Below are 26,305 nucleotides of genomic sequence, written 5' to 3' on the forward strand. Positions count from 1 at the left end.
AAAGACATCTCACTGAAAGAGATATACAGGTGAAAAAAAAAGCATGTGAAAAGATGCTCCACATATGCCACCAGGAAAATGCATCTTAAAACCAGGAGATACCACTGCATCCCTATTAGAATGGTTAAAATCCAGAACACTAACACCGCCAAAGGCTGGCGAGGATATGAAGCAACAGGAACTCTCGTTCATTGCTGATGGGAAGGCAAAATGGTACAGCCACTTTAGAAGACAATTAGGCAGTTTCTTACAAAACTAAACATAGTCTTACAGTGCAATCCACGAATCACACTCTTTGGAATTACCAAAAGAGTTGAAACTTTATGTCAATGCAAAAACTTGCACAATCAGTGCAAAATTAATTATTCAGCAAGGGGAATTTTGCCATGTAAATCTTGGGAACCAGAACTTGACCATCCTGTTTTTCTAAAATGACATGAGACAGTATAATAATTCCTGTGCATGAAAAGTGACCCCATATGCTTCATGAGTGGACAGATGCTGAAGGTAGGTGTGTATCCGAGGCAACTGGAAAAAAAAATAAAGATGGTGTGGAGACTTTCTAGAGACTTTATTTATAATTGCCAAAACTTGGAAGCAACCAGGATGTCCTTCAGTAAGTGCAAGGACAAAGACAGGATACATTCAGACAATGGAATACTAATCAGCACTAAAAAGAAATGAGCTATTAAGCCATTTTAAAAGGCATGGAGGAAGCTTAAGTGCATATGACCCTGGGAAAGAAGTCCATCTGAAAAGACTATATGCTGTGTGATTCTAGTTCTATGACATTCTGGAAGAGGCAAAATCATGCAGATAGTGAAAGGATTGCCAGACAGTAAAAGTGGTTGCTGGGGGTTTTGGGGTGGGAGGGCTGCATAGGCGAGGTACCGAGCAATTTCAGGGCAGCGAAACTACTCTGTATGATACTATAACGGTGGATACATGTCACTGTGTATTTGTCCAAACCCACAGAATGTTCAGCACCAAGAATGAACCCTACTGTATCTCGTGGACTTTGGGGGATAGTAAGGTGCCAATGCAGGTTTCTCTAGTGCAACACATGTACTGCTCTGGTGGGGGATTCTGTTAACGAGGGTGGCTGGGCATGTGTGGAGTCAGAGGCCACATGGGAAAACTCTGCTGTCTGTACTCTCTGTATCTCTGTACTCTCAATTTTGCTATGAAACAAAGACTACACTAAAAAAGTCTCAAAAGGTTTTTTAAAATTTTTTTTTCTTTGCAGTTCAGAAGACCTCTAAAAGACTATAAAAGTCGTGAAGTAGACATCTATAGAAATGGCTAGAACTGCTCAAAAAAATCAACTACAGTTGAGTCCAAAGTGCCTTAATAGTCTATCAAGAATTAACCATTTTTTTTAAAGATTTTATTTATTTGACAGAGAGAGACACAGTGAGAGAGGGAACACAAGCAGGGGAAGTGGGAGAGGGAGAAGCAGACTTCCCGCTGAGCAGGGAGCCCGATGCGGGGCTCGATCCCAGGACCCTGGGATCATGACTTGAGCCGAAGGCAGACACTTAACGACTGAGCTACCCAGGCGCCCCAAGAGTTAACCATATTCTTTGCTTTTAATTTCTCTTTTCCTAGAAACATTGTATCCATCATTTCATTTTGGGGAATCTATCACCAAGATTTTAAGGAATGAGAATTTTGAAACTTTGAAACCCCTAATTTAAGCTGAACCTGCTTTGCCTATAGGAATATATATATTCATAATGTGATTCTATATTCCTGTAAACAGGAAAACACAGTGATATTTTAAGTATGATATATTATATATGATGTTATTCTGTAAATTATTTATAAAGCTAAGGTATTAAGCTGTTTTTATGCCATCTAATGTGAGCCCATAAAAGAACAAACTTTCTCATTTGTTTAGTAAAAATCATTAAACCATTTTGAAAGTATTTTATTGTCTGAATCAATGTATGTAATTGAAGGGTGATATTAACACTAAGTTTAAAGGGGAACATACCAAGAGCCTAGCATCTACAGTGCCGTTTCCACATACAACCAGGTAATCTGGATCCCTCCCTCATGCTGCTGAGCTCATTGCCACCAGAAAGTCACTAAACAGACATTAGGAATTTCCATAGTCTAGTCCCTGTTCCAAAGCAAACTCATTCTGATTTCAATGAAATTAAGTATTATATCTGGGAGTATCTCATGTACCAAAGGCGGACAGCTTCTTGGTCTTTCCTACCTCACAGGTTGGCTAAAATAAGAAAAAAATGATTATTTGGCCTGAGATGAGAAACATCAACATTTGAACCTCTGTAATATTTCTTCCAGTGACTCTTCCTCTTCCTCAATGATAAGAAAGCCAAAGGACGGACAGACAGATGGACAGGCAGAAGACAGACAGACACACACACCCCATCGACACTATTTCTCAATGCATTTTTTATTTATTTTTTAATTTTATTGCATGTCCTGGCAAACATAAGTGTCTTGGAGATTTTCCTCTGGCTCACCAAAAGCCCATTACACAAAATACAAAAAGACAAGCAACAGAAGCTTAAAAAAAAAAAAAATGTATCACATCTATAAGAAAGAAACTTTCAAAACATTAATAAAGCATATAAAACATTTGACATTTAACTTTTGTACAATTATAAAAATAATAAAAAAAAAACACAACCTTTAACATTCAACATCCCACATAATGTACTTTAGGTGATTATCAAGAAAACAAAAGGCAAATGGATTTAATGAAGAAGGTTCTATTCTCCCTTTCTGTTTCTCATCACCTCCAAACAAAAACCCAGGCACTTGTCAGCAGACTGCGTTGAGCTGAGGCCCCCACAGAACTCCACAAAGTCCACTCCGACTCGTCGGTGCTGAATACGCATGCACCCCTTATCCTAGCTACTCATGCACTCAAAGAACAGAAGTGGCCACCAGGGCATGAGGCTAGTCATGTGCTTAGCCTTGGCTGGTGCCAAACACATAAAATACGATACAGAAATTTCTGAGTCCCTAGTGCTAACTGAACAGTGCTGAAATAGCTCAGAAGAGGTCCTAGGTTTGTTCAGACACTCAGGACAGTCGGGGAAGCCCTCTGCCCTCCGAGCATTGCCAATGCACAACTTGCATTCTTCCCCTCAGTAGGTTTTCAAAGCCAAGCCACATACTTACTCCACAAATTAACAGTGCCCATTACCATTGAAGCGCAATAAAACTTTGAAATCAAGGACTCACTCTCTTGAGCATACAAAATAAAAATAATAATAAAAAACAACATTCCCTTCCCCCTATCTTACAGTTACGGCATTTTTTTTTTCTTGTTTGGCATTGCGGTCTTACTAAATGGTGTTTCCATGAAAATATAAAAACAATAATAATAATAAAAAAAAGTTTCAACTGTGGTTCTGGAAAACCCACTATCCCAAGAAGAAAATAAAAACTGAAACACAAAGTCTGCAATTTCACACAAAAAACATATATACACTTTTCAGAAGAAACTCACACATTACCTTTTTGAGTCACGTTAACCCTTTTGCACTTTAAAACCTAAGTGGAAGCTTATGTGCAATCATAGCCCTTTATCAGAAAGCACAGAAGGACTTAAGAGCTCATTAGCATATGTACAAAATATTTGTTTTAGAGTTTGAGGAAAGAAAAATCTTTCTGAAAGATCTAGAGGAATATTGTCATTTACCCAAAGCTGAAGACATCTTTGTTTATGTGGTTTAAGCAACACGTCTGTTTCAAAATGAAAAGATCAACACCTTGATCAACAGGAGTCTGATTTTGATGGAAAATAACTGTGAGAATTCCATTTCCCGTCCATCTCTCTTCTGGACTATTAGAGACATAAAGAGGTCCCCAAATATCAGGGGATAATCCTTCCAAATGTGTCATTGACTTGGTCAATGTATTGAAACTTCACTGCAAATATTTTCCCAGTACGTACCAAGAGATAAGGCATCTGGTATTAAATGTAAGGGGCTTGCTGATATACCCAGATACACGATACCCGATGTTTTTGAACAAGCTGCCAGGGAACTTTTAAGGATTTTAGCCACGACCCACGTTCCCCATTCCCAACTAAAAGCAAGAGAGGGTATTTCCTTTCCTCTAGGGTGTGATACTGTGAACATGGACTTTTTCTTGTAATTGGACTAAATAAACCCCGACACGAACCACCGTCATTAGTAGCAACATCAGCAACATAAAGTACCCCAACATAGAGAACCATGTACATATGTATACAGTCTCACCCATACAGTATGCAATGGTAAATACAACTGGATCCATCCAAAGGTTTGGTGCGGCAACTGCTTAGCATCAAAAGAACTGAAAGGACATTTTTGTCGCTCATATGTGCTATCAAGCTCTAGGTACCTATTATCCATACATGATACCCCTTGAAAGAAGGGGTATAGATGAGGCATCCAAATAAGTAAATTAAAAAAAATAAGTTGATAAGTGCAACTCAATTTCCTTTCCTTTAAATTACATTTAAACAATACTCCATGCCCCCCACCCAAAAATATATACTGTATATTTATATATTTATATATATAGTCTTAGACTATAAGGGTGAAAATGCTTTATAAAAGTCAATGAGAAATCTTTGCAGCTTAAGGAGACACCCACTGCTCTTTTGCTCACTTCCACCTAGCCATGATAACTTCAGTCCTGCAAGCAACAGATTTGAAGGCTTAAAGCCAGAATTGGAATCAGATGCCAGGTTGGACATTAGATCAAAGATAGCCTCTTACCTCTTCTTCCATTAAGAAGCCAGACTGAGAAGAAGAAGGAGAGAAGCTAGGGAGGACACTTTGAAGGTCAAGCACTAGAGCCTTGTAGGGAGGCGGACAGAAGGGGAGAGGATGGGAGGAGTTCACACGGAAGTGCTCACTCCCCCTCTTCTTTGATGCGCTGTTGCTTGTTGCGACGAGCATCCATGTCAAAGTTGAAGTCATTCCACTCATCGCGGGGTGGGAAGGAGATGGTCTGGCGCAGGGTGAAGCGCACAGCGTCAATAACGCGCTCGCCCCGGGTCTCACTGGAGCCCACGCTGACTGTGGAGGCACCACTCGGGGTCCGCAGGAGGTGGGGAGGGGAAGAGAAGTCATGGAGCTGCCGGTGGTCCAGGATGCCCTTCCAGATGGCATGTCGGAATTGCTCAGGGATTTTTAGACTTGCCAAATCCTGTGCAATAGGGAAGGGAATCAGGAAGAATTAGGACAGAGGGACAAATGGACATTCAGTCCACATCATTTTGTCATTCCCAGTGTTCTGATTTAACCGACTTGAATTTACCGATCTCTACACTGGAAAATAGAATGGGTTCTCGGATAACCCTTGGCATTATATGTAACTAAGCAAAAGGTACAGCCTTGATGTGCCATTTCTGCTTGTGGCTAATACTTCACTTATTCTCTCCTGGTCTCAGTTTCTTCACTGGTAAATAGGGATAGTAGTTAGATCAGAGGGCAAAGATTCTGCAACAAAAACGTAAGATAAAGGTACCTTCCAACTCTTAAATCTACCTGGCTCTAGTCACTAGAAGAGAGAGGTTAATGGACCATCAGCACCGCTCAAATGAGTTGATGAGATGAAAAGATTACTAACGGGTAATGAACACTTTCCACATGCCAGGCACTGAACTAATTATTTTACATTCATGATCTCATTTAATGCTCAGAATAGTGGTAGATACTCTTACACCTGTTTTATAGATCGAAAAGCTGAAGGTCAGAGAGGTTGACAAGTCTAAAGTTTCACAACTAAGTCAATGAACTGGGGACTCAGCACAGCCTCTGAGCCTAAAACTGCCCTAATGGCCAGAAGGTCACTTGATGTTTGGATAAATCAGGGTATGCAAATGCAGAGTACATGTCCATGTTCTATGAATGGGAGTGGAAAGCATTATGAATGTGCTCTATCTTAACTAAGTGCAGTGACATCTCTCACATTTATCTGCATTCTCTCTTCATTAGCTTGTTTCAGTAATGGCTCACATCTTTTATGGAGCAGCATGGCAGGTAGAAAGAACACTGTGCTTGGAGTAAGACAACCCTGACAGACGTTCTTATTCTGTCACTAACTGGCTCTAGGTCTTTATCAAGTCACTTTTCCCCTATTGGTCTCAGTTTCTTCCTTGGTAAAATGGGACAGAATTCCTTTTTTAGGTCAACACATATTCAGGGCTCAGGTGTAAATATGGATGTGAAAGTATTTTGCAAATTAGAAAGCACACTGTCTAAAGCTAAACCATTTGCATTATCATTACATTACATTATTATTAACCCATCCTGGCATCTTAGAGGGAATACTCAAGAAAACTCCCAAATTGAACCACATTCTTTTTCCAGGAAAGGATGCCAAACAACTCAGACAGGTATTGAGAGACAAGCTGGAAAAGAGGTTTCTGTTTCCAGTAATGAGATGGAAGAAGCTGAGGCAAAGAAGCAGAAATGAGATAGCCACCCAGTTAATTTCCCCATTTGGATGTCCACAGTATGGGTCCTCCGATTTCCTAGTCTAGCAGAAGAAGACATTACAAAGAAGGCGACCCACACGTAGATAAGGAAGTGTAAGACTTCATGCTTCGGAAACTCTCAATAAGTCCAGAATTCTGTAAACTGTCCTCCATCAAGCTGCATGATTCTCTGGATAGATCTGAACTTAAAACTGACAGGTGAGGAAGCTGTGGCCTAGACATGGGCACGAGATCTAGCCAACACCAGCAGAAAGGGACTTGTGTAGGACATCTGGATACCCTAATAGCCAAGGGAGCATCCTGACACAGTCCCTGGTGGGGACAGTCAGCAGGTGGAAGGCATCATTTTAAAAATATAGGGAAGGGACACACTCCCTCTTCTATCACCTAGGGCTGTCAAGCACAGGGCAACTCTGTTCTTCTCAATGGATGGACATTATTGTAAAGTAACCTGAAACCTGTCAAACTTACTCCTAAAGCTTGCTCTGTAGTTTTCACTTAATTCCATCAGGGAGCAGCAGCCGGGGTGATTTATGGGGTGGGGGGGAGAGGGGTGGGCAGAGGGGCGGTACGGCGTATTCTTGTCATCACGGGGCTGGGACATTCTCAGGCTGCAGGGGCATCTCTAGCATTGGTGCTCAAGGAGGGGAAAGAAGAGACCCCAACTAGACAAGCAGCAGCAGAGGCAGACAGTATCTTCTTCCACCAGTCCAAAGGGCCCTCTGGAAGCCGGAAAAGAGGATAGTAAACCCCAAAGAGAGCAGCATGAAGGGCAGCGTGGGAGGAAAATCAGATTGCTGTAGTAAACCAGGACAATACAAGCTCCCATGTGAGCAGTTCAAGAAGCAGTGCAGGAAAGAAGAAAAAGTCCCCTTCTATCCAGCTTGCTCCAAAAGACAAAGGACATCAAGGCCAGAAGGGAGTGCTTTTGAATCCCATTTGATAAACTGAGGCTCAGAGAGGCCAAGTGATAACCCCAAGTTCTCATTATTACTAAAAAAGCATGGATGGGACTTGAACCATGACCAGTGACTTTTGTCAATGATCAGGGATGGCTTGACCCTATTCTGACGAACAAAAATGAATGAACACACGGTTCTAGCTGAGAGGAACAGGTGAACCCTCCTTAAGGTCTGACTTTAAGGAAAGGCAGAAGAAGCCAGTTAACAGAGTTGAAGACCAGAAGCTTCCACCTCAGGGCTCTATTCCTGGTTCCGTCATCAACTCATGATGTAAATGATTATACTGTTGTCTCTCCATGTTTTAAAGTGAGAATAATATCACCTGTTTCCTGCTAGCTTCCCTGTGGTCTCACACCAATTAATGAGGATACCTAGAAAGTTCTCGGAGTTCTTTAGAGGTTATAAATTTCATGGAAGTGGGAATTGGATCTCCTCTTTCCCACTCTGAATAGAGTGTGTGTGCAATAGACCAGTGTTGGCTGAGCTGACGAGATGAGGAAGACTGATTGCTATGGTCCTCATGTATAATAGGCTGAGGCCTGGGAGTCTTTCTAATCTGGTAATGGTTTCCACCAAAATTGAGGATTGAGGGCATGCTAAAAACAAATGTTAAAATCAGGGGGAACTGAACTACCAGGTGGATGTCACCAGAGGGAGGAAAGGAAGAAATAAAACTCAAGAGAAAAGTCTAACAGTTACTTACATCCATGGAGTAATGCTCAATCTGATAGATGGTGGTCAGCCCCTGGGTCGTGAAATAGTCCAGACATGATGAACAGCCCAACCTTGCTAAGAAACTGCAGAGGGAGGCGGGAAGAGGAAGGAGGAAACAGAAAAAGAAAGTTCACCCCAACTGCATTGGCGAGATAAAGGAAAACCCAACATTTTGCCCTGGGATGCCCTACAGGAGAGACTAGGGGCAGATGAGATCAATCTATGTGGGCCTTGGATTTAAGGTTTGGGAATGGGTAGTGACTTGAACTTTAGGTCTAAAGACATTAAAATACCTCCGAGGATTCCTGCAGAGCAGCGATTTTCAAATGGTGATTGGTGGAATTCTAGAGGTTCTATATAGATAAGTGCGTTAGGAGCCATTGCAGGGGGTGAAAGGAAGGAGTCCAGTGATCAGGTTCCCAGCGCTCTTGCCTCCTGCCTCTTCACTTCAAAAAGAGCCTCTCTACTTGAATTTGTTTGTATCGGGGGTTTCTGAGAATGGTTCATAGGGCTAAGAAAAACTGGAGGCCTCTAAACTATGAAGTCATTCATGCTTTCTGATTTATGTCCTCAGGGCACTGAATACAGACCCCTCCTTTTCGGGTGCCGGCCTCGGATAGAGGCCACCGCCATCCCAGAGCCCCGGGCTGGGTGACGCAAGCCATGCACTTGGCCGTCTCTCTGACTGACACTGGTTAGTCCTGCTTCATCAGTCACAGGGGGGTCAATGCACAGCATTCCAGCAGCCAAATGAGAGGATCATTCTGCACATTACGCAGGGGCAGGCGATGCGCCCTAGGCATGCGATGCGGCACCCACTCTTGCCTCTGGGGGAGAGGGTCTTTGAGGCTTCGTACATTTCTTTCTTCTGGCTACCTGAACCCCCTTGCCTGGAGTGTGCGTACTTTGCCTTTGGCAAAGCAGCAGCAGCCATCAGGTTCTTGAAAGTCCCCGTCGTTTTTGCACACACTCAACCTTTTTAATGCACATCCCCTCCAATATAATGAGGCCATGGTGGCTGAGAGCTATGAGTCCTGGAGAACGGGAAAGGGAGCGAGATAGCAAGTTTACTGCCCTTCTGGGAACCCCAGCCCTGAGCACCAGTTTGAAGGCCCCAAGTGACTGTGTCAAACTGTGAGGGAGGAGGGGGGCAAGTGAAGATGGGGGAAACAGGCATGAAAAATGGTATGCCTCTCCACTCACATTTTCACTTTTTCCCACGCGGTACATAGAGCTTTTCCTTGATGAAACTGCTGACCACTCCACAGGTCAGAGATAACAGTGCTGAACTGCCACCAGAGGAAGAGCTACTTTCTTTTTTTTAACAACTGTGTCATGAACTCTGAGAGTGTCCACCCTCCGCCACCCAGAGTTGCTTAGGACAGGCCCCCAGGGGCGCATGCTGTGGACTCACCTGACAAGGCTGCAATCTGTGGGGTACGGAGGTGGGGGGGTGCAGTGGGAGGTGGAAGGCATGGAGAGTGGGGGAGGGAGGGCCTGGGTGGGGCTGAGTCCATTCATGTCTCCAGCCATTGGCATGTGGGTGCCCATCATAGGAACTGGACAGAAGCAGGAGGAACAGAGAGGGTTACTGCCATCATCAGTACCAGCTTCCCAGTGGTCCATCTTGTCTGGTTTAATGTTACCAAGGGCCGAATTCACGAGCCTTCCTAGTCAGCCTTCTCTCTCTCTCTGCACCCCTTCAAGCACCCTACATCTCATCCAATAGAACAGAACAGTCACCAAACTCCAAACTAATTGCACACTTCTCAACCTTTGCACATTCTCTAAGGACAATCTCCCCCCGCTTCTTTCCCTACTTCTAATGCTCTAACTGCTCTTTACTCCTGATGTCAACATGTTCCTCTTTTCATTTGCCTTCATGGATTGTATTTCTGTCTCTCTCATTAAGCTAATTCCTCATGCATGGAGATTAGATCCTGCATGTGTCTCGATCCTCACAAACCCTAGCACAGTGCCTGGCACCAATCACATGCTCGGTAAACTGACGTGCAGTGAACAAATGCAGAAACCTGTGAATGAGAGAGTGAGCTCTGGAATATTTGTCTGGGAACAGGAGGATTTATTGCAATATTTGGGAACCATAAGCCTAATAAGGAAGGATGAAATTAAAGATTCCAGCTCTTTCTTATGGCCCATTTCTGGGATATATTCAGGGACACCAGCAACCCGAATTGGCTTTTTTACTAAACTACAAACTGGAAACATTCACCTATAGAGAAGAAAAGCTTAATACTGATAATATTTATGAAGCAAATTTTGTCTTCAGGTCAAAAAAAGAGCAAAGGAACATATCTACAAAAAGATTAATGCAATTTGGTTTTATTTTAGTGGATACAAATATGCCAAAAAGGAAAGGCCACTTATTGGCCAGTTAAGGAGAATGGGCTTATCATATCTCATCAGTTTTCCCACTGACTTTGTTGACGATATCAAAGAAAAATTGTGAAGTATAAATGAGAAAAAGTAGGCAAACTGTAACTTTCACAAACGTGAAGGAACAGAAGGACTCTAAGATGTCACAAGAAAGAAAATAAAGTAAAAATATACATAGCACATTTTCCTTTTACTATCAAGGCAACGGAGCTGTCAAGTGGCGAGGATTTCAGCCTTAGGATGCATTGGTCACTAGTGAGAGAGCAGTGTGGCTCCCAAGTCTTTGTTGCCAGAGCAGACAACCGTACTGCATACACTCTACCTCATTTAAATCTGAACCTTTGCCATCAGACCACGGAGAGTCACAATCCTAGCTTCCCTTACCTTCTTTAAACACACAAAACAAAACAAAACAAAACAAAAAACAAAAAACCCTAGTCTCCTCAAGGCAATACTGAAATGCACGTTGAAAGTCTTTATCAGAAAGATGATTGATTTATCAGAAAGAAGATTGAGGCATTGTTTTCTGAGGGGCGTTATAGGATACATGTGCAGTGTTCAGGCTTCTGGATCCCCGAGGATATGAGACATCCTTCTCCATTTTACCCTCCTTTTGGGTTTCTCTAGTTTGGGAATTCACTCTGCTAGGTTTAGTTTTAGTGGATAAGGTAATTCTATTTACAGCAAAGCTATATAGCAATCATCATCCGTTTGGAGGCCCGATTCTCACATTGCCTCTTACAGTTATACTTAGTTGATGTGAGGACTCTGTGCATGAGTAAGTAAAAGGGAGACTCCCTTCTCTGTGTCAATTCCTTACTGACTGTATACAAGATGGAGTAGTCAAGCTGAGAAGACCAAGGTCATAGGGACATAGAATCAGAAGATGTTAAATGGGCAGAGTGATAATTTTATGAATGGGAACTGAGCAGTAGAGCGGAGAGGTAACTTGCCCACAGCTGCACAGCTAATACTGCACTAGAGTCCAGACTACAATCTATCTACCATGCTACTTCCCACATGTTGGATAGATCTCCTTTTCGCTTTCTCAAAGGAGGTAGGAGGTAGGTCCCCATCCAGGTTGACAGGAGGTGGGCTGTTGTTATCACAGAGATCGTTTTCCCCACTGAAGGAACAACTTCCTCTATCTCTACCACCGTGCTTTGTAATGAACCATACACGTCAGAAGTGCCAAAAAGTTCACCATGAGAAACTCAAGCCATTCAACTATGATCTGTTCTGTCCCATTCTGCTTCTCCTTAGTTTAGGAGCAAGCTTCCCCCACCCCATCCCAGATCAGAGTCTTCCCCTACACTAGCCCCATTGCCCCCTAAGATGCAGCTAAAGGGAGATGCTCTTACTGTTGGCTCCCATGCCGTCAGGAATGGTGGTGGGGGTGAGGGCGTTGCGCTGCTGAGGGTTGATAAGCTGGCTCACGGAAGGCAGCTTGTTCATGCTGTTCATTTTGTTCAGAGGCGGGGAGCTGTTACCGTATGTAGACTGAGACTGCATCGAGGTCCTAGGAACACAAACATGGGAATAACGGTGAGTGTGTGACACTGGAGAGGGGGGACTGGTCATACCCAACAGGTCTCAGATTGAAACATGGCCTTGAACTATACGCTTGTAAAAATACTCCTCCAGCACCCATGACAAGAAGTGATTTGTGTTTCCATATGAGAAATTTTTTTTAACTAGGAAAGGATTGCAAGGCTATCATCAAATCATGTTTTTCCTGAATGTATAGAGTACAAAGTTCAATATCTACCTAAAGAATCTCTTTTGCGAGGGGGGGAAATAATTACATCTTCTTTTTGCCTCTATATTATTTTTTCTCTATCCCTTTCCCCTCTCTTGCCCTTCAAGTCAAACAAGCTTGAAAATCAATGCGTGAAAACCCACAGGCTTATGAAAGACATGCAGAAGCCAATTTCAAACTGCACCTGGGCCATTCATCTACAGCTTCCTGGGCCATTTGGGATGTGCAGAAAATAAGGGGCAAAGCCAATCAAAGAACGAATTTGGCAGCACGGCCTGCTGTCATGCAGAGGCCCCAATATGGAGCCGTGCTTTCTCAGCTTAGATGCTCATGCGCCAAGAGAGAACCCATGGGGTTGCCAACAGCCTCTCTACACAGAAGCCTGGAGCCCAAACAATTCTTCTGTTGACTTTTGACAAGTCTCCTGGGAGACAAAGGAATAAGAACAATTCCATTTAGCATGACTTCGACTTGGAAACTTACTGGGATTGGATTGTCATACTATGCATTATATTACATACAACATTCCCGACTCAACTGCTATTCCTCAGTTTTTCTCTGATTATAGAACTGGTGATATCTACTATAATCACAGAAGGATAGAACATCAGAAATCGAAGTTTGAGACTTTCTCTAGCATATATTAGAAACCTTGGGTCTCTGTGTGGACCACAAAACGTCCATGTATTTGTTTTCTCACAAGAAAACCCTATAAACTAAGTACATATACACTTACTTGAGTTGGAGGATAGAGGTAGAAAAACTGGTAAGAAAGAGTCCCATCTGTGAGAAGCTCATAGAGTAGTGGATACATAGGGATAATAATGCAACCTACCTTGTGCGGTCGGGAGAGAACCGGAAAGGAGAAGGTGAGGAAGAACGTTATAGATTATACGGCATTTACAGTGAGTAATTACTGTGACCACAGAATGTAAATTGGGCTTGAACCTGTTTCTAACCCATGGTGGGAAATGCTCCCCTTTTACAATCCTCAAAAAAATGCATTATTTTGTTCCTGTCTCTCTCCTCCCTGCAGTCATAGAGGAGAAAGAGAGAGAAGTTTTCTGAGTTTTATTATTGATTTATAAAATACAAAATTTTGAAGGCTCTACAAATACCCCCAGGTTTCAGACAAACGTGGTATATCAATGTCTGAAAGAATAAAAGGGGGCTCTAGCACTTGAGTGCTACTGTGGGATGACACTCGGTCTTTGAGGCTGCCGCTCTGTGTTCTCCATAATTACAGAAAACAGGGAAGGCTCCATTCCCTGTCTCTGAAGAGCCACGGCATTCAAACAATATGCTGAGTATACATTTGCAGATGACAGTCAATAAACCATTCACAATTCAGATGCATTTTACAATTACTGATTTTAAGGTAGGAGGGTACTGATTTTTCTCTTTAGACCTTTTGAAGAACTCACAATTACAGGTCCATGTTGTATAAACAGGTGTTTACATAATAAGCCCTCCCAACTGTAAGACACTTCAGGTTACCAAGCTCTCCTTTATCCATTTTCTGAATGACCATCACATCCCCATGGAGGAAAACATGGTCTGGCAGGGCAGGGATGGGCGGAAATTATTCTGTTTTACAGATATGTAAACATAAGGTCCTAAGAACAAAGGTGCACAAGTCCATATTACTAAATGATGAGTTGCGAGGTCTCCTGGCTCCTAGTCCAAGAGTTTTTTCTTTCATTCTGTGGCAACTTCCCAGAAATAAGATAGTAGTATGCAATAAGTTACAGAATCAAGAAATAGGGCAAGTGGTAAGAGAAATGTGGGGGACCGAGGTATAGCAGGGGCAAGGGATACAGCAAAGGCAGTCCCCCCAACTGTCATCAAATCCACTCCATCCGTGTATGGAAGCCTTGAGTTAGGAGTCAGAACTTTGGATATACTTAGGAACTTTTGTAAATCCATATCAAAGTACAGAAAAGCTCAGGGCAAGGTGGCCAAGAGATGCTTTGCCAGGTGCTTTTTCTCTCGGCCCACAACAGAGTACCTAAGTTGCTGGGTGGTTCAGACTCCAGAGGCAGGTTGGTCCTCTATGACCTGAAGAGACTTCTATCTCTTTCAGTCTCCTGAATCATCAAATGCAAAGTAAGAGCTAATGGAAGCATCGCTTGAACTACTAATGTCTACCATTACGAAAACAAAAATATTTTTAAAAGCTTTGCATGTTCCTGGACCCTTTATTATAATACATCCCTTCTTCCAAATCCTGTTACACTTCTCTTTTCCATTTCTTTTTTGTGGGTCTTTATTTTTGACCATTTTACTAGGTCATTTATTATAAGCAGCCTAAACAATTTTAGAAAGTTAGCCCAAAAACCAGAGCTGAACAAAGAAGGAAAATAAACTTGGAGTCAACCAAAACATCCAGGTTTAGATGTTTTGGTTCTAACTGACACAAATTAATCAATCTGACACAAATAAATTGATTTCAGATATTATGCAAAGTCTCTGGAGTGTCATTTTCTTAATCTGTAGAACAGATATTATACTCATTCTACAAGAGTTGCTATGAAGACTAACATGAAATGATATGGAAATGATACGGAAACAACTGAAGGGTCTGCTGATATGTGAATGGATAAAGATGTGGTATCTATATGGATTATTACTCAGTCATTAAAAAGAATGAGATTTTGCCATTTGTGACAACATGAATGGACCTAGAGGGTATTATGTGGAGTGAAATAAGTCAGACAGAAGAAAACAAGTATTGCATGATTTTACTTCCATGTGGAATCTAAAAGTAAAATTAATGAACAAACAAAACAAAACAAAAATAGACTCATAAGTACTGAGAACAAACTGGTGGCTGCCAGAGGGGAGGAAGGTTGAAGGGATGAGCTATGTAGGTGAAGGGGATTAAAGGGTACAAACTTCCAGTTATAAAAGAAATGTCACGGGGGTGTAAATACAGCACAGGGAATATAGTCAATAATGTAGTCCTAACTTCGTGTGGTGACAGATGGTGACTACACTTAACATGGTGAGCATTCTGTGGTGTTACATAAATGTCAAATCACTATGTTGTGCACCTGAAACTACTCTAATATTGTATGTGAACTATGCTTCAATTTTAAAAATAATAGATTTGTAAAAATAATTTAAAAAATAAAAAAGATATTACATTCTTTGAAAAAAAAAGATTAAATTAGATCATGTAAGAACTCTGGACATTGTCCTGTAATTTACAGATACTCAAGAAACATTGGTCCTTTTTACTCTTATGCTGCAGGACCAAATGTTTAATACTCTAGTGTTTGGTCAAGGCGATGAGAGGCATCAGTTTAAGAATTAACAGGAGGAAGTGGTGAGTATTCTCACCAGAACAAATGCAGGAATTAGGTTGAATGGATGAATGGGGGGGATAAGAGAGTGCAAAAAAGTCAAAAATTCCAAATGCCTCTCTTTAATGTGGAAAAGAGGGTTAAAACCACAGGGAGCAAGGTCAGGGCAGTCTGTTTATTATTAAGGTTGCAATGTCTGAAATACAAAGAGTATTCTGATAAGCTCTCTGTACTGTGGAAAAGGGAGAAAGGCTGAATAAATCTGTGACCAATTTAAAGGCCTTGAAGAACAAGCTTTTTTTTTTTCTTTTCCTTTACACATATAATGTTATAGTCCTTGAGCAGACAATCCCAAAGATTACTGGGGAATCTGGAGAGAAGGAAAAAGTGTTCAAGGACAACAACTGTGACACTATGGGTTTCTTACCTACCACCCCCCAACACACACACACACACACACACACACACACACACACACACCTCAAACCTGAAAAAAGTGAGAAAATAGCTATCCTCAGAAAAATAACCAGGCATAAGTTCAGGCTGTTTTCTCTAGAGCAGTACACCATAGCAGAGCTACAGAAAGGCAGATTTCATGTATTTCTAGTTTTGAGGAGAAATCCAGAAAAAGTCAAGTCCCAGTTCTTAACTTGAATGACTCAGGCTTCTGTGAAGAAAATGCAGTATCTCAGAGCTGTAAGTGACCTTTAAATCATCCAGGATCAAAAAACAGTTTTCCTGATTCCAAGCCTAGTGACTATGTGGCAGAGAGTCCAAATTCTTGAAAAGATGCAAATTCAGTCATCTTCTCCATCTTGTTGGAGATACCAACAATTCCATCAAAGGATTCCCCTCCCCCTCCTTTTTTTTGCCTTAAATCTTCCATTGCTAGTTAAGAAGTAACTCTCTAGTAGAATGTGGTGATACCTCAGGGTAAATCTATTTCAGCAAACGGTTTCGGGAGTGCAGGATTTGAAAGAGGGAAGAGATATTGTGGATAAAGCAAAACACCCCCTATACGAGGAAGGTCAAAAAGAGGGAAGCCATGTAAGATCAGAAATGGAGGTGTTCCTCTTCAAAATTTTGCCCACTATATTCCTGCCTGTCACCTTACTCTCCAGCTGGGCAATTCTGCCTCCAAACACAAAAGGCAGCATTGCTTCTCTAGAGAGGTCAACTGTAATTGTAGAATATTTTCCATTAGTTCAAAGACATGAATTTATATAAGTCACTATAAACACATTAAAAACTTACATAAAAATGGGGTGAAGGAAAAAAAAACCCGTGAAAGAAAAAGCAAATGTCAAAAAACTAAACACATTCATTAACCATTTCAGGGATTTGTGAACCCCTTAAAAGGGGATTAGAGAGTTATTAGATGAATTGAAAACACCTTGCCAATGTAATGAGTATGTCTGATTTTACTAATATGCTTTTATCTCAAACATAAAAATATTTTTTCTTAAGTATTGATTCAAGCTATTATATTCATTATTTTTATTCAGAAACAATTGTTGAAGCTTTTTAAAAACAATTACTCAAAGATCGGAACATAATGTAATAAAAAAAATTGGACAACAGGTCCCATTGCATATTTTTGGATGAATATTTGCTAATTCCTATGTCACAGAAACCAAATTATTTAATAAACTTGGATTGGACTTAAGTTTGACAACTGAAGATATAGCTCGAATCTTGTTCAGAGAGGTGGACAAATGATACTATTGTGCCTGGCTCCTTACGATAAAATGAAACACCCACAAGGCTAAAATATACTTCAAGTTGGTGTAGACATTGAAATGTATTTTTAGGAGCAATGACCTTAATACAGAGCATCTTAAATAAAAACACCAAATAATGACAAAAGTGGAGACAGAGCCAAAGTGACTGTTCATTATTCTTGTTCTTTAGACTTCCATGTGGTACTTCACACACTCAAATGAAAATATTCTATTATTTAAGGAATTAAAAAAAAGAAGAGAGACAGAAAAGAAAAACTGCAAGATGAACCAAGATGCAAAAGTTTATTGAAAATTAAAATCACACATCCATAAAGCAATAGCCTCAAAAACAAGAAATCATTGCTGTGATAACACAGAAAAAAGGGCTGGTGATCTGGTGTGGGGAGACGTGGGGGAAGATTTTCAAAGTCTTCATACCATGATTTTAAAATACATTTTTAAAGTGGAAAGGAATAGATTCTCTAAACTCTTCGAGGGGAAAAAAAAAAAAAAAAAGAGTCAGCTACTCTTTCTAAGTTTCAGACCAGGAGTTGATTTTAACATGTGTCTGCTTGGACATCACTTAATTAAAACATAAGTGTCCTGGACAAAGCAGTGTGAACAGAGCCAGCCATTTGGCTAGTTCTATGGTGGGACTCACAGACAGGGACTCCAATGAGCAAATTAGTCATAGGTTGCGTGGAGAGGACTTTGAACTCTGTTTTGGCCTCTTAAGAATGATCTATAACTGCCTGGAACAATATTACCGGGGTGGTTTTGCCCTCCTATTAAAATGATAAAATAGGTTTATCTGCCTTGGGGTCTAGACAACCACTTTGGGTGTAGGGCTCAAGGGTTTCCATGAGCAAGGAAGGGTATCAGTCAGATGCCAACAAGGTGGCAGTGGTAGGATCTGACAGTGTTCATGAACTTTCTATCTACATATGAGGGGAGGAGACTGATAATGCAAATTCTCAAAACGAAGAAAAAAACATCCCCCCCACGTTGGCTACTTATAGTAACTATCATCTCTCTGCCCAGCAGTACACTTGACACCTTAGTGTGTTACTATTTGCAATATCATTGCATGACCAGCATTAAAAGGGCCTGACTGAGGCTCTCAGTCGCCTACAATTTTCTTACGCACAGACAATAACAACTTTTTGCTCCTTTTCTTAAAAAGACATCTTAAGTTTGAGACCCGCTCAAAAGCTTCTTTAAGAGTTTTAGAAACACAACAGAAGGTAACAGAAAAGGGTTCCAGTAAACATCTTAATGCCCCTCTTTCCAACCTGAGCCCCTCCCTTCTAAGAACAACACAAAAGCTCACAGACAGACACGGGAGTTCCTGACTGCCCAGTGCTAGTTCTAAGGCTGCAGAATCCGCAGAAAACATCCTTTCTTGTAAGTTTTGAGTCCCTTCAAAAGATTTTCTTACTAGTGGCTGTGTGCCATTGAGCAGTTAGGTCTCTGGGCCAAAGTGTCTTCAAGTTCTGCTTACGAAGGCGGGACAAACGCACACGCACACATGTGCGCACGCACACACGTACATGGAAACACAAGAAACACACGCTCAAAATACAGATATGAGGCTCTACGGGTACACTGATCGGTTTGGAGGGCTGGAATGTCTAAAGAAGACGTCAGATTGTTTCGGGGTTTCTCTCCGGGGCTCCACAAGCTCATTCCTGAAGCAGGCTGAAAGGAGACTGCAGAGAGGAACCAGAGAAAAAGAAGAGGTGAAGGCTTCGGACTTCGTATGTTCACATCAACTGAATACAGAAACACCCTCCTACCTTCATGATCACAGTGAGAAAGAACAGAATGCCTGGGAAGCTATCCCTGCTCCTTCCTCGCCACCTTCCTTTAAAATTTCTCAGAGAGGACTTCCCAAGATTTTTAAGAAGAAATGAGAGAAAGCCGTGGTAGTTAACCAGAACCATCAGAATCACCTGTATAACTTAAAAAAAAAAAAAATTCCCAGATCCCCCAGAGACCAGGCAGGGGCCCAGGCAGGTGTATTTTTAACAGGTTCCACAAGTGATTCAGTCGAGGACTACTGTGTCAGGGTAGGTCATGGTGCTTCATACAGTGCTTGGCACGTTGGACTCGACGAATTGAAAATGAGAATGTAGAGACAAGAACTAATTTTAATCTTTGGTAAAATGTCATCGGCCCAATTATGATCCCTCATTATTGTTCCTGTCTGGCCTAACTACGAAGCACGAAGAAAAATGATCTTATCAGTCTGGGGACTGCATCATCATGCATTTGTAAAGAACTATTAATGAGCATTTTGTATGTGCACAGATTGAGATGGATAAATATCTTAATCCTTTCAGTCACAAACTTGGCCTACAAATGCACATCTCAAATTCATGAAAGCAACTTTTACATAATTAAGAAATCAATTATGCCACAAGGATGCCAGGAACAAATCCTTTTATTTTGCTAAAGATTGTGCAACCCTGTGAACTGTTTGGGAATTCCTTCCCAGATGGCTTTTGAGTCATATTTGGTTACTCCTTGCAAAGCAACCAAGTCATTTTTACTCGCTTAGGGCTGGAATTCAGTAAACCAACCTCACCAGCAAGAATTGAGATCATCTTAAAGAATATGCCAGCATACAAATTAGCAGGGAAGCAATTAATTCTCAGGTAAAGAGCTATAGCTTTGACTTCTTGTTTGGATATTCCACTTTGGGGCTTCTCTTAGAGCAAGGGCTGAATGAGACGACATGCAGAAATCATGTTTCTGTTATGATAAGAGTATATGGACCACAGGGGTTCAAACTTTGAGACGCAGAACTGAGATTATTGGTGCAATGAGATGTGAGAACTTTGCAAAGTGATTTAATCTATCTGAATTTAATTAGTCTGAGTTTTTTCCTCATTACCAATTCAGAGCTAATAAATCTCTGCCCTGACAACTTTGTAACCTAGCTATGAAATTCAGAAAGTAACACTGTAAACTGTAAAAACTCCGCAGGTCCTTGACCTCTAAGGTTGAACCAAGTGAAACTCTCAGTGTCTACCTGCTTTTATCTATGAGACTGGCAATTTCAAACAAATACCCTGGACATGTGAAGGATTTCTAAATCAAACCTAGAAATATAGTCTAAACCACACCTAATGAAGAGATAGAGATTTGTGTGTTCTGCTCTCTCTTCTATTGATAATGCTGAAACTATTGCTTGCTTTCCCTGCAGATATGCAATCTGAGGAAAAATTATCAATATTCTTGGAGAAAGGCATAGCCAAATGAGCTTAAATAGGTAAGACTTCATACTGAAACCACAAGGATAAATACCAACTGATACAGAGACCTAGAAGTGGGCATAGAGGCTTGCTTTAGTGTTATTATTAAAACTTTCTTAACTAATGAAACAGACAAAACACTGCAAAGAGCTTAGTCTTCCAAATCTGATTCTCATCTTAGCGTTATTATGAGCTGGCCATGAAATCACAGGTGTAGTTCATTGGGCCTCAGTTTCCCTAGCTGCAATATGATGAGATCAGAACTGTGACCATGAAGATCCCACTATGCTCCAATATTTTCTGACCTGCATTACTGATAACCTACAATCGTCAAGGGATCATCAAGGAGAAGGAAGCACTAAGGGCTCTTCAGGATGCCACGTATTTGTATTATGATTAAAATAAATCCATCTGGTAGAAACTCAAAAATAATTTTCCAGGGGAAAACAAGAGTTCAGCTAAGTAAAATTTTAACAAAATGATGTTGGCCTGAGATCAGAGAAGGAGGATAAACTACGGGAAAAAATGAAAAAAGCAATACTATTGGTCCAAAGTGCACACGTCAAAAGATTGCTAAAAAGGTCTCAAGCAGCTTCTGCAAAGCTGTCTTAAGAGTTAATGTCCCTTGAAAATGTGAAGGTAAGGAGTCTAGTGTCAAGAATGGATCCAGTTCGTCCTCCCACTAGATTCTGGCTTCTATAAACATAACCTCAGATGTTTATTCCAGCGGGAGCAAATTAACTAAAATCAAATTTCTTTGTATATGGTATAAAGCCTACTTATATCTATAACAATTTGACTCATAGAAACTCAGTGTAAAATTTAGCCTCCATAAAGCCTATGATCATGAAGGTAACTGAAGGGATTTTTGAAAAAGGAAAACCATGCACAATGAAAAGCGAGCAGAGAGAAAACACACCGTGAGAAACTAATAGAAGTAATTCAACTGAAAATATTTTATTGCCACTTAGTAGAAACTGTGTATTTCCTTCCCACTAATTTTTCCTCTACTAAAAATAAAAGCACAAAATTGATCCCTTACCAGCATAAAATTGGTCTGTATTTTTGGAAAGGAAATCACAGGCTATTACAGGCATTTTCCAAGCTGATTTATTCTTTTCAAATGATTGCCAGGGAATTAGATTTCCATTTTTCTTTCTCTAGTCATTCATGCTCTTTCTTGGAGATTTGCATGAAAATAAGAGAGCTGAAAAAAACCCAGGGCTAGAACGCAGCAACTGGAGAATTTATATAGACCTATATCAATCACCAGAGACCCGTGTATATATAATATAACAAAGGCGAAATTAGACCAAACATCTGTATTTTGTGAAGATTTCCTTTTGGAGTCTGTCACATTTCCATGCACAAGTCGTCACACTGAAGTTAGTTCTTGTACACTGGGAGATAACAACTCGAAAACATGCAATAATGCTTTTAAATGGATACCCCAGGGACCCATGAGGCTCTATTCTATTCCCTATTTATCTGTGGCTACACTTGTAAAAAAAGGGACGATATGTTTCTAATATCTCTCGGGCTTTTCAAAATAACAATTTTAATATGCATTTTCTTCTTTGATGAAATAGACTGCTTTATGAAAGATGAATTACAAAATAATTTCCCTTCCGAGCAGTGCCAGCCACTCAGACTAAGCACTGGAGAACTCATCCCGTGTGAACACAGGGTTACGTATGCTCACGTACGCCATGTCAACAAACACAAATTGTCCAAGTCCCCAAATGCCTAAGGCAGATCTTCCTGCTTATAAAATCTCTAAAACTATGACACTAAACAATTCCTTTTATTGTGTGATCTAGAGGAATTGTTTCAAATTGTCCTATTAATTTACACAGTGCTCAGAATGAATTTCCAGAGCTTTCAAAAGATTCAAAAGGTGGTCTGGTTAGGAATTCACCACTAATTCCTAAGCTCTGTGAAGGTAGGAACTTCATCTTTCTCACCCCATCCTTAATGCTTTCCCATAACAGATCTTCAATAAAAAGTTTGCTACATGAATCAACTCAACTATTTCAGTCTTAGCTGATGATAAGGTTTCATCATTAGCCATATTTTGTGTCTGGATGGGCATGCCTAACTTTCTCAGATGAAAGAGATCTCTGTTAAAGGCTGTCATTTTGTTAGATATCGAAATACCACTTTAAAAATCACCGTATGCTTTCCGAAAACATTTCCATACCCCTCTACTTTAGGATACACATACTAGCTTCCAAATATTCCTATAAAAAAAAAAAAAATCTAAGTCATGGGGGCCTGGATGGTGCAGTTGGTTAAGTCTCTGACTCTTGGTTTCAGCTCAGGTCGGGATCTCAGGGTCTTGAGATCAAGCCCCACATCTACTTAAGTTTCCCTCCCCCTTTCCCTCTTCCCCTCCCCCTCCTCTATAATAAATAAATAAATCTTTAAAATTAAATCTAAGCCTTCAGAGGCAATGAAGGAAGATCCACCAGTTTACCTAGAACAAGAACCGGCAAATTTACAGTGAATGGGCCAAATCCGGCTTACAGGCTGAGAATGGCTTTTATATTTCCAAAGGTGTGACAGTTCAAAAGAATTATTTCATGATTATGTGGAATTCAAGTTTCAGTGTCCATAAAAAGTACCAGCCACTTGCACTCATTTACACACTGTGGTTGCTTTTGTGTGAGAGAGGCAGAACTAGGTAGCTAGTTGCAAGAGACCATATGCACCAGAAAATTGAAGATGTTTACTACTGGTGTTTCACAGAAAAAAAGTTTGCCATCCCCTGTGCTAAAGGGTCCTATTTTCTAAACCACATCATTTAATAAGGATCAGTTTGACTTAACAGTACTTTTCCTGTTAAATGGGAAAAAGACAGGGAAGACTTTCACAGAGTAACTAGTTCAGCATGATATGCTGATATATAGTTCTTCTGAGGTCATTTTGGCTGAGCCAGACATTTCCAGAGTGAACTAAAGGCAGTTTGGGAGTGTTTCTTAATACCATCACATGCATATTTCCCTCTTAAGAGAGACACACTTAGCCTCTCATGGTCTGTAAATGATGTTACAGGTCTGTTTCTTTGATCCCTGCTGTAAGATTTTACAAGAACTAAATCAGTTTTACACTTGAATATATTAACATATATTTCCTTCTGATATCCTAAAGAATATATAGGATTTGCAATGGGAACTCTGTCTGCAACCCTGAGTTCTCATTCTCCTTTGGAATATTCTGTGTCCCCAAGAAACCTCCTGGTTAAACTTCCCACTCAGCTTTACTATAAAACCTTATAATCATGATTTGCAAAACTTTCATGCTCAAAGTAAATGGTGAGATCCCTTCCAGGCAAATGAGGTCTTAAATGCTCAATGAGCCTGAAGTCCTTTAAGGGAGAGCACACTTCTTTTCCACCCCTCTGCTGACCACCCAGTACCCCACAGCCAGCAGGTGCTCAGAAGAGGTCTCCTGAGTATCACAGATGCAGTTGAACTCCTTGGCTGGCTGCATTTACGTTGATTAAAAAGAGGGTGATGAGCCCTCTTTCTTATACTTTCCATAGCTATGTCTCTATAGCAGCTATTAATGTATCAGAAAATAACCATTGTTTATTGTTTATTTACATTTCTATTGTAAAAGACAATCTTTGCCTGAGGTAAGATGAGTTTGGCTTCATTTCTTTTTGTCTGAGGAGTAGAGTTGAATGTTTGAATCACTTAAATGGGCCCCAAATGTATACACTTTACATTATCTACAGAGATTCTGCCATATTTCTAGTATAGACACTTAAGCTAACAAGTGATTATTCTTAACCACAGAAGGGTGAGTATCAACAGAGTCTCGATTTGACAACTTTCCTTTCTCCCGTAAGAGCTATTCTATTCTGACTCGTCCTAAAACAATTTATAACATCAAAGATCCGACAGTCAAGGTAAAAATTAACATATAAATATATAACATCTATACTGCACGTAGATCTAATACGGTTGCAAAATCTGACCCAGTTTATGTAAAAATGTATTGCTGGAGGACAACCTAGAACAGAGATGCTAAAACATGGCAATAAGATGCCACTTTGCCCTTTACATCCACATGCTCATGTGCTAGGGTCTCAGAGTCCTCAACGGAGCTCTCCAAGAAGTCACTTATAGTAAAACCGATGTGCTATCCCCAGTCTACACTGGTTTTCCCAAAAGGGGATCGTGCGCATCCCAGGTGAGGTACAGGACAATCCACTGGGATGGGGGAAGGTTATGTGTTGTTCAATACACACACTATGACTAGAGTAGAGTGTATACTCAAAATTCTTCTATTGATAGGTGTGTATGGATGAGGGGTTGAGAGAACACACTCTATTAGCGGTGAGTCTCCTTGTAATTCACCTGAAATGTCTGAGCTTCAATTTCAGAAGCTAGCTGGACCTTCTCCAGGCTATCGAAAGAAATGTCAAAGGTTGTTCTGTTGTCTCACAGCCTCCTCGTCTACATCACCCACCCATCACCCCATGTCAGACCCCAACGAACGGCCACTCTTACTCACACCTCCTACAAGGACACAGCGACACACTCACTGTTTCTGAAGCAGGTGCTGGTGCTGCTGTTGCTGCTGCTGCCTGTACGTCTCGATCGTGTGCTGAGGCAGGTACTGCATGAGTTCCAGGGACTCCTTGATCTTCAGCAGCATCTCATAGGTCTCGCGGCCCCTCACCTACGGGAAGAGCATAAGGAAAGAGAAAGGAAGAATGAAGAACTCTAGACTAATGAGCAGTCCCGTCAATCCTCCTCATCTGCGGATTCCATGTTGCCAAATTCGCCTGCTTGCTAACATTCATTTGTAACACGGAAACCAATGTCCGCGGTGTTCTGCGGCCATTCACAGACACGCACAGAGGGACATGTGGCAGTGGCTCGGGCATGTTCCCAGCTCAGGTGCACAAGGGCATGCTCTGCTGTCTTGTTCCAGCTTTCATGCCGCAAACAAGTTTCCTTTTAGTGCCACATCTTTCGCATGTGTGTGCGTGGTGGGTGAGTTTGTTTGGGTTTTTCTGCTTTTGTTTTTTGTTGGTGAGCCTGCTCTTTAACCTGGTCCCCAAGGGTAGTGCTGAAGTGCTGTCTAGGGTGCCCGGTGCCAGAAGGCGGCCATGAGCCTTATGGAGACAATGTGTTGGATAAGCTTCATTTCGGCATGAGTTTTAGTGCTGTTGGTCATGAGCTCAGTGTTAATGAATCAATAGTATATATGAAATAAGGGGTCTTGAAACAGAAACGCACATCAAACAAGGTTATGGTTGCAGAAAATGTTGTAATCAGAGGCTCACACGAACGTCATCCTGAACTCCCCTACGCTTCAGTATTTGTTAGAACAGCATTTGCAGTGATTTTATAAGAAACAGCTACCAAAAGTAATGAATTAATGGTTCTTAACTGTCTCTGGAAAGACAGACATTTTCAGCTGAGGCAAAATATATTTCTCTCTTTGAGACGGTCTTTTAAAAATTTTTAAAGTATGATCAGGACCAGGACTGGAGTGAGATAAGCAGGACACGTGAGTGCTTGCAGGGTCCCAAGAGTGAGTGCCTATTTCGATTCTGCCCCCTAGGCATTTTGTTCCCCCACCCCAGGCCCCTCCCGGAGAGGCAGGATTTGTCAGAAATCAGAAATAGAAAGGTTTTCTCTACTGTACATCAGATTAATTCCTACTTGTCCCAGGCCGCGGTCACCTCTGCAAAGCTTC

General features: G+C 41.1%; 1 protein-coding gene across 8 annotated transcripts in view; it reads right to left on the minus strand.

Moving 5' to 3' along the window:
• Positions 1 to 2,414: 2,414 nt before the first annotated feature.
• Positions 2,415 to 26,305, minus strand: part of TP63 (tumor protein p63) — a 228,766-nt gene continuing 204,875 nt past the window's right edge. For 3 of the 8 annotated variants that reach the window (XM_019794738.2, XM_034661184.1, XM_034661180.1), the window contains exons 10-14: positions 25,143 to 25,279; positions 11,910 to 12,067; positions 9,566 to 9,710; positions 8,141 to 8,234; positions 2,415 to 5,181 (exon numbers count right to left, since the gene is read on the minus strand). In XM_019794738.2, the coding sequence (XP_019650297.1) occupies positions 4,885 to 5,181; positions 8,141 to 8,234; positions 9,566 to 9,710; positions 11,910 to 12,067; positions 25,143 to 25,279 (831 nt within the window). In that variant the 3' untranslated portion in view covers positions 2,415 to 4,884. Of the gene's footprint in view, positions 5,182 to 8,140; positions 8,235 to 9,565; positions 9,711 to 11,909; positions 12,068 to 17,669; positions 19,043 to 25,142; positions 25,280 to 26,305 lie in introns of those variants that run through there. The other 5 variants (XM_019794740.2, XM_019794741.2, XM_034661212.1 and 2 more) reach the window with 4 other exon arrangements.

This window comes from Ailuropoda melanoleuca, chromosome 1 (genome assembly GCF_002007445.2).
Source record: "Ailuropoda melanoleuca isolate Jingjing chromosome 1, ASM200744v2, whole genome shotgun sequence".
In the NCBI taxonomy this organism is placed as follows: domain Eukaryota; kingdom Metazoa; phylum Chordata; class Mammalia; order Carnivora; family Ursidae; genus Ailuropoda; species Ailuropoda melanoleuca.